The sequence below is a fragment of the Echinops telfairi genome, unplaced genomic scaffold, assembly GCF_000313985.2.
Source record: "Echinops telfairi isolate 266 unplaced genomic scaffold, ASM31398v2 ScPeMD7_7420;HRSCAF=8458, whole genome shotgun sequence".
Lineage (NCBI taxonomy): Eukaryota > Metazoa > Chordata > Mammalia > Afrosoricida > Tenrecidae > Echinops > Echinops telfairi.
In genome coordinates this window covers 52,951,522-52,960,140 of record NW_022111320.1, presented here as the reverse complement: position 1 = coordinate 52,960,140, position 8,619 = coordinate 52,951,522, and the positions used below count along the sequence as shown (strand labels likewise).

Sequence of the window (8,619 nt, the reverse complement as noted above, 5' to 3'; positions counted from 1 at the left end):
GCGCAGGGGCCCTGGGAGGCGCCGTCGGTGGACGGCTCGGCTTGGCGCGCCGGGGACGCGGAAGCCCGGGACCTGGTTAAAAATCGGCGGCTAAAAATCCGCGCCGCCGCCTCTCCTTTAACTGCAGGAGGCGGGGCGCGGCGGCGCGGCCCGCGTTGCCATTGGCGGCGGTTAGGGGCGCGGAAACTGAAAGCGCCGCCGCCGCCGCCGCGGTCGCTTCCGCGGGCTCGGGCGCTCGGCTCCACGCCAGGGCCAGGGCCAGCCAGGTGGGTGTCGGCCGTGGGTGAGCGCCCCGGTCTCGGTCTTCCAGCCGGCGTGCGGGCTGCGGGAGGCAGGTGGGGCGCCGTCCCGGGCCTGCCCGTTCGGGCCTCAGTTTACCCGAGCGTCTCGGGGGCGTACTGGCGAGCCCCGCCCCGGTGGTCACCTCGGCGGGGAGACCAGGGCCGCCGTCCCGAGGCCTGAGCTGGGGCCGGGCCCCTCCGTCTTGAGCCCTGTTTTGGTGCCCCCTTCTCCTCAATGAACCCTGAGCTGGGGGAGATGAGGCCGACTTTCGGGGGAGCCTCCAGGGAGGTGTCCGAAGCCCCACGGTTAGAGGTGGACCTGAAGTTCTGTGTGCACACTGACCCTGCAGAGGGAGCCGGGCTTGCGCTTGGTCTGCTGTGGGGACCCCGAGCGCCCCATCCCCCTGCCCCTCCTGGTCGTTGGAAGGCTGGCAGGTGCGTTGGGGATGGAGCTGGGCAAAGCTATGGGGGATGGCGGCCACCTTGCTCCGCCTTGGGGCGTCCTTCCCCAAGAGGAGAGCTTGCTGGATCCACTGCAGTGCCTCTGACACCCCTTTGAGGTTTCCGGGGTGTGGGGTCGGTGGAGGGGTTTGGTTAGGATCCCTGTAAGTCAGAATCCACTCCCTGGCTGTCGGTTTGGCGTTTTTTGGAGTCTCCCCTGGGAGTGTCTGGGATATTCTCTCCGTGTTCTCCTGTAGGAGGAAGATGGCGTTTTCTGTTCCCATAAAGATTTACCGCCGAAACCCAAAGGGACAGTTCTGCCCTGCCCTCTAGGAACTGCCCGTGGGAATCGACTGGGCCGTGAGGTTTGAGTTTTGTCTTCCTAAGCAGTGGCTGGATGTCCCTGCTGCTTCTGATGTCAGGCGGCATTGACATGATGGCCATCATGTCACGTGGGGCCTGTCCGGGCCAGCTGGACCTGTGGGCCACTGTCCAGTCTGTGCTACGATGAGGGTACAGGACCTGGTGTATGGAGGAGGGATTCTGAAAGTCACCCCCCCCCTTCTTCTGAGCATATTCACTCACTGAAATTCACCCTTTCCCAGGGACTCTTCAGTGACTTCGTATACGCACAGTATTGTGTAACCACCGCCACCGTCTAATTCCAGAACATTTTTAGCTTCCTTCAAAGAGCAACCCCGCCTGTACCTGGGACTCTGCCTTTCTTTCTTTTTTAAAAATTATTTTATTGGGGGCTTGTACAACTCATCACCATCCATCCATCCATCCATCCATCGTGTCAAATACATTTGTTGTCTCATCATTCTCAAAACATTTTCTTTTGACTTGAGCCCTTGGTATCAGCTTCATTTTTTCGACTCTGCCTTTACCTGACCCCCTCCCCCCTCCGAGACCCCGGCCACCACGGTCCTGCTCCCTGTCTCTATGAACTTGCGGGTTCTGGACGTTTTGTGTAACCGGAGTGATACTGCACTCGGCCTGCGTGTCTCTCTCACTGAGCAAAAGGTTTCAGGGTTCACGCAGTCTGGGTCATCAGGGCAGCATTCCCTTTTCATGGGCGAGTAATATTCCGTTGTGTGGCTTTACCACATCTTGTGCATCAGTTCATCAGATGGGGTGTGTGTGTCACATTTGGGTTATTCCCAGTCCTTTGTCTCTTGTGAGCATCGCGGCTGTCAACGGTGGTGTTCACGTTTTGTGGGAGCACGCGCTCCAGTCGTGGCCGCCACAGCCTGGCCTGCAGAAAGTGCGGAGGGCTTGAAGCGTGTGCTGAGGGAAACCAGAGCCTGCAGCCCCGGGTCTGGATTGCACCTCGATGTGAACCACCCCCAGTCCCCCAGGGCTGGCCCAGTAGACAGCAGTGGGGTGCAAACGGGCACTGCCAGGGATTTGGTTTTGCGTCGATCCGTGGTTGGTGCTCACGGAAGCAGCCGTCAAGAAACTCAACACGCGCTGGGCACATTCGCCACGCGCCACCTCGTCAGGGTGTTGAGGAGCCAGCGTGCCGCAGGACGGAGGTGCGTCCCACTCTAGCCGGGTGGCTTTGGTCACTTCGTGGGCAGGTGGAAGCTGGATGGTGAGTGAGCGGGGCGGGGAGGAGTCGGTGCATTTGAATGAAGGCAGCTGTGCGCAGACCTGTCTTGGAAGAAGTCCAGCCGAATGGTCCCGAGAAGCCAGGACAGCGCGACTCCTCTCCTCTCCTGTGCTTTGTGCGTGTTGTCGGGGGAACCGGTCCCTCCCTGGAGAAGGGCATTGTGCCGGGGCCAGAGGAAGAGGAAGACCAAAGCAGAGGGTCATGCTGTGGCTTCCACTGTGAGCCCAAACGTCCTGATGGTGAGGACCTCATGGACCGGTGGTGGCTCCTCCTGCTGCCCGGGTGGGGATCGGGGGCTCTGGGAGTCTGAAGGGACTCCGGCAGCCTCCACCAGAGCCGAGGGCCGGGCCACTCCCCCACAGAGCCGCTGGGGACCGCCACACACAGACCTTCCAGTGAGGAACCGAGCATTGAGGAACCCTGTGCCGCCTGGGCTCCCTTGCAGCCCACCTGGTGGGTGAGAGGCAATGTGTTTTCTCATGCTGTGAGTTGCATTTCCCCGACTAGAGACGCGTCCCTTCAGATCGTGGGCTCGCTCCTTTCACCAGGCGATTTGCCTGCTTATTTCTGAGTCGTCAGATCCTTCCAGATTCTCGATACACGTTTCTTATCAGACATGTGATTGGTAGATACCGTATATCAGGGCTCCTCAAACTTTTTAAACGGGGCCAGTTCACTGTCCCTCAGACCCGTTGGAGGGCCGGACTATGGTTTAAAATAAACGATGAACAAATTCCTATGCACACTGCACATATCTTATTTTGAAGTAAAAAAAAATGGGGCAAAAACACCCGGCGAGCCAGATAAATGTCCTTGGCAGGCTGCATGTGGCCCACAGGCCGTAGTTTGAGGACCCCTGCTGTATCTACTCGAGTATAAGCCCACCCGAATATCAGCCGAGGCACCTAATTTTTCCACAAAAGCTGCATCTGAAATGTGCTGGGGAAGTCGGCGTGTCCACGAGAACCCGTGGTGTTTCTTCCTTCCACGGAGCGTTTTCACTTTGGGACGACGTCCCTTTCCCGAGGTGCGATGACAGCCATCACCCCCTCCAGCCCGGAGCTCTCGCGGTTTGTGTGGTCACAGGCCTGTGCAGATACGAGCTCAGGATCCGCCTGTTCTCACCGTTCAAAAAGACGGCCCGTTCAGTAGCTACACTCACCAAGCCCTTCCCCCCACCCCCACCCCGATTGCCTAGCAACCCCGTGCCCGAGCGTGGACCCTCCCCACAGGGAGTTCAGGCTGTAATCTGTAAGGTTTGTTCCTCATGAAGGAATTGGCTTCCCCACCCACAGCCACCACCTCTGTGGAGGTCCCCGGCCTTCCCTCCAGCAGCCGACGGTCAGGCTCAACCGCCAACCTTCCCTCTGGCAGCAGTTGTGCTGGAAAGCCCTCTGCTGCCTCAGGATTTCCCGTGCATGGGGCCGCGTGCTCCGCGGTCACCGGTCCGGCTCCTTTCCGTGGCATGCCGCGTCTGCCGGTCGGCCGTGCCATCTCGGGCATCCTTTCCCTGGCCGAATAATCCTCCACGGCAGAGCTGGCACGCCGCACCGTGTTCCCCTCCTTCTGCCGGTGGAGTGTCGAGGTGGTTTCCGCCCTGGCAGGACGAATGGGCGCATGCATCCGGATTTTGTGCAGATATTAGGTTTCTAGGAAGGTGCCCTGGTGCCGCAGGGACGAAGCTCCTGGTGGCTGTCAGAACATTTTGTGGTTCGAACCCACCAGCAGCTCCGTGGGAGCCAGGATCAATGCTCTGCGCCTGGGCAGATGACAGCCTAGGAAGAGGACGGCCCCCCTCTGCCCTCGAGGGTCTCTGAGAGGCGCTGACTTGGAGATCCCTAAGGCAGCACCTGGCTCGCCATCCTCTGGTCATATCGGAACTCTATCTGAGGAGTGAATGGATGCTCAGATTGTGTTCCTGACTGGCCGCGCCGTGTCACGTTCCCGCCAGCAATGCGTGAGGCTCCGGTTCTCAGGGCCTCCTCCTCCTCCTCTTCCTCCTTTCCCTGCCCGGCTTGTGATTCTAACTGCCCGCTGGGTGTAAGTGCTATCGTGTGGCCGGGTCCTCGTTCCCTGGTGGTCGACGATGTTGGGCTTCTTTTTGTGTGCTCGCTAGCCATTGGTACATCCATCCTTTGGGAGGCAGTGTTGGCCAGGTTCTTTGTCCAGTTTCAAACTGGGCTGTTTCTCTTTTTGCTGTCCGCTTTGGGGATCACACCCTCTCCAGGCGGGCATAGCCGTGATTTCTTCTCATCTCTGCCCGTCCTGTCATTTTCTCGGTGGCGTCCTTGAAGTACAGACGTTTTTAGTGTGGGCAGTGTCTCGTGTGTCTGTTGTGCCCTCTCTTGCTCGCGTTCCTGGGTTACAGCCAAGGGACCGTTGCCTAGCATGAGACTCGGACAATTTACCCTGTGTTTGCACTGAAGGAGGGGCCCTGGTGGAGCAGTGGTTCAGTGCTAACTGAAAGCTTGATGGTTCAACTCCACCACCCGCTCCACAGGAGGAAGACGAGGCACTCGTCATAGAGACTCACAGGCTTGGAAAGTCTGGAGTGCAGCTCTACACTGCCCTGTAGGGTCATCATGAGTAGGAATCCACTCGAGGCCACAGCTGTGAGCCACGTGTGTGGCTGTCCAGTTTTCCATGCCAGCACAGTGTGTAGAAGCGGCTGTTCTTTCTCCACAGCATGCGCTTGGCACCCCAGGCAAAATCAGTTGGCCACAAATGGTGATGATTGGTTTGTGGGTTCTCAGTTCTACTCTCTCTTGGTTCACCAGGGCCACACTGTTTTGATGATTGTAGCTTTGTCGTGTGTTTTGACATTGGGAAGGGTAAGTCCTCCAACTCTGTTCTTTATGAGGATTTCTTTGGCCCTTCTCCTGGGCGTCCTGCATTTTCCTTCGCCTTTAAGAATGGGGCTGCTAACCCACAAGGCCAGCAGTTCAAATCCACCAGCCCTCTGTGGAGAAGGGTGAGGCTGTTTGTTCCTGTAAAGATTTGCAGTGGCAGACTCCCTAAGGAGCAGCTTGACTTTGTCTTTCAAGGTTGTGTGTCAGGCAGGGTTCTCCAGAGAAGCGGAGCCTGTGGCTGTTGTCTGAGTATGTCTGTCTGCAGAGAGAGGCCACACTGAGAAATGGCTCAGTCCAGTCTGGTTCCGGCCCGTGGGCCAGTGTGAGCTGGAGGCTCCCCCTGACTCAGTACCTGACTAGGGGCTGACTGGTAGGAAGCAGGAAGATGGAGCGGAATGGAGGCGAACTCGCTGTCCACCACGGCTCCTGGGAGCAGCAGGCCCTGCAGCAGGAGGCAGATGCACCGGACGCAGGATCACATGCAGGAGCTGGCTGGCTTCCACACACTGTCCGCTTAGACAGCGTGGGCTGCACCTTGAGTGAGAGCTGCCTCATCGCGGCCAGGCCGCGACCAGGTTTGAGGAGGTCTGGGTCCCAAGTCACGGGGACCCCAGGCCCAGCCACGTCCTCAGCTGCCACAGATTGCTGTGATGCACATTGCCTCGATGACAGTGGGTTTTTAGGCTTCGTTGACTGATCACCGCAAATGAGACACTGACAGTCTCGACAGCACGCGTGCTAAACCCGGCGTCAGTCTGACGTCTCCCTGAACGTCATGAAGTCTGCGCCGTGGACACGGCGTGCTTCCGACTTGTCTGGGACCTGGATTCTTGTCGTGAGGTTTGGTAGCCGTCCCCGTACAAATCTTGCACTTTGGGGTCAACTTAATTTCTAGTCCTTTCCCCTTCATGGTGCTGTCAGTGGGGCCGTTGGATGTGTCGGTTGTGCGTTGCTAGTGTACAGAAACACAGCCCGTTTGTGTGGGGGGCCCTGGTCGCCTGCAACCTTGCCGAGCCGATTTGTTCACACTCGGCATCTGCCAGGGGCTCCCGAGGACCGTCTGGACACCCCAGTCCCCCCTCAACATTTTAAACCCTGGCCAGCTGTTGCTGGAAGAACCTTGATGCGCTCCCCCAGCCCCCCCAGGAAGGCCCTTCCTCCCCATGCCTGACATTTGTGGCCCACCCTGTCCCCCAGGAAGGCCCTTTCTCCCCATGCCTGACATATGTGGCCCACCCTGTCCCCCCAGGTAGACCCTTCTCTCGAGAGGCATTTTAAGGGCCACCGAGATGCAGTCACCAGTGTGGACTTCAGCCTCAACAGGAAGCAGCTGGGTAGGTACCAGCTGGTCCCGCAGCCAGAGCCGGCTGAGGGCTGAGGGTTCCCACCCACGCAGGGGGCCTGGGCGTGGGGCAGCACACACAGCCCAGAGAGGCCCGGGCACTGTCTGGGTCCGCATCTTGCTCAAGCCGGCCGGTTCTCTGGGCACCGAGCGCCAGAGCTCACAGAGGGTGAGGGTCCGAGAGGCGGGGGCTTGGCGGGCACACCGCCTCTGAGGGTGCTGTTGGGGGGCTGCCATGACGCCTTCTCCTTGAGCCTCTGTGAAGCCTGCTGTCCAAGGTCGCTCGAGAACCACCACCTTTGCCTCCCCTGCCCTTGGAGGCACCTGGTGGGGGCCCCTCGGGTCCCGGGGTCCCTAGAGAACTCTGTGATAAAGTGCGCTGCCATTAGCAGCAGCTGCAGGGTCTCTGGGGACCACCCCGCTGCCCCTGAACAGCCGAGAGCCCCTGCCCTGACTGCCGGGGCGTGGGGGTGGGGTGGGGTGGGGGGAGCAGCTCTCCTGCCGTCACATGACATGCATGTGTTCATTCTGTGGTCAGTGCCCCTGCCGGAGGCTGCCGGCCTCATGGTGCCCGCAGGCGCAGGCGAGGAAGGCACCGGAATGCTTCTGCTCTGGGGTTGGGATTTCCTGGTTGAGGCAGGCCCTCTCAGTGGGAGAAGGGCCCCTGGGCTAGGCCTGTCCCCGTGGTGGCAAGATTTGTGGTCTGGGGCCTGCAGGGTGTCTATGGGGGATTTCAGACCTCATGGGACCAGTTTCTTCAGATTGGGCCAAGGAGGGGGGCCATGGGCCCGTCGGGCTGTGCCAGTGGGGGCTCGAGGGCCACAGCGTCCCCCTTCCATGCAGCCAGCGGCTCCATGGACTCGTGCCTCATGGTGTGGAACACGAAGCCCCAGTCACGTGCCTACCGCTTCACGGGCCACAAGGACGCTGTCACCTGCGTGTGCTTCTCGCCGTCTGGCCACCTGCTCGCCTCAGCCTCCCGGGACAAGACTGTCCGCATCTGGGTACCCAACGTGTGAGTCCCACACCTCGAGGGGCTCGCCTGAGATGGGGTGCTCGTCAAAGCCTGGGCCTGGCTTCCATGGGCCGCGTGCGGTGGGGCCACTCAGGCCTGGATTGACTTTGGGTGGGAGTGGGGTGGGGGAGAGCTCCTCCCGAGGTGCTGTGGGTCTCCTGACGCTGCCTGTCCCTGCAGCAAAGGCGAGTCCACAGTGTTCCGTGCGCACACAGCCACCGTGAGGAGCGTCCACTTCTGCAGCGACGGCCAGTCCCTCGTGACAGCTTCAGACGACAAGACGGTGAAGGTGTGGTCGACCCACCGACAGAAGTTCCTCTTCTCCCTGAGTCGGCACATCAACTGGGTCCGATGCGCCAAGTGAGCAGCCTGGGGGGCCGAGCCAGCAAGGCCACTGTGGAGTGATGGCGGAAGGAGGCTAGCTGACCGTGCTGCCATCCACGCTGCATTGGAGGGCTGTCCCGCACGCAAGCTGGGTGGGGGGCAAGCCGAGGCCCGGCAGCGGGCACACAGTCGCCCCAGGCTCCCTGGTGCCAAGGCAGTTTGGTTGCTTCTCTGTGGGCCGGCTGCTCCTTGCAGGGAGAGCTTGTTCCAGGGCTGCTGTGGGGCGTGGGGGCCAGTGCCAGCTAGACTTCCCAGACTAGCCTGAAGATTGCCCTCCCCTGGACTTTGGGGGGTGGTGAGGCCGTTGTAGGGTTTGAGAATCACTGACACAAACGTGCCTACTTCCGGCTTGTTCTAGACCTTTCAATGCTCCTGATGGCTGGGGGCAGTCTCAGAGGTCAGGCCCTGTACAGGTGTTTCTCTGGGGGCCCAACAGGTTACTCGGCACCCCCCGCGCCCCCTGCACCCACTTTCCTTCTCCTGAGATGGTTTTCTGCTCAGAGGGACCTTGAGATCAGGATCCTGAGAGAGGGGGTGGGCCTGAGGCTGCAGATTGGAGGTGTCAGGGCCTCACCAGGCCTGTGAGGGCGGGGCTCCAGGGCCGGCCTCCTTGCCCTCTGCCAGCGGTTTAGGTTTTGCTGGGTCAGATGCCCATTTGGGAGGACAGGCCCAGCAAGCAGCTGCTGCATGGG

The 8,619-nt window shown here is 60.3% G+C and overlaps 1 protein-coding gene across 1 annotated transcript in view; it reads left to right on the top strand.

The window, feature by feature from the left end:
• The first annotated feature begins 238 nt into the window (after positions 1 to 238).
• Positions 239 to 8,619, top strand: part of POC1A (POC1 centriolar protein A) — a 46,724-nt gene continuing 38,343 nt past the window's right edge. Inside the window, 5 exon segments of the mRNA XM_004715261.2 lie at positions 239 to 266; positions 6,436 to 6,520; positions 7,372 to 7,543; positions 7,724 to 7,904; positions 7,907 to 8,001. Of these exon segments, the coding sequence (XP_004715318.1) occupies positions 7,383 to 7,543; positions 7,724 to 7,904; positions 7,907 to 8,001 (437 nt within the window). The 5' untranslated portion in view covers positions 239 to 266; positions 6,436 to 6,520; positions 7,372 to 7,382.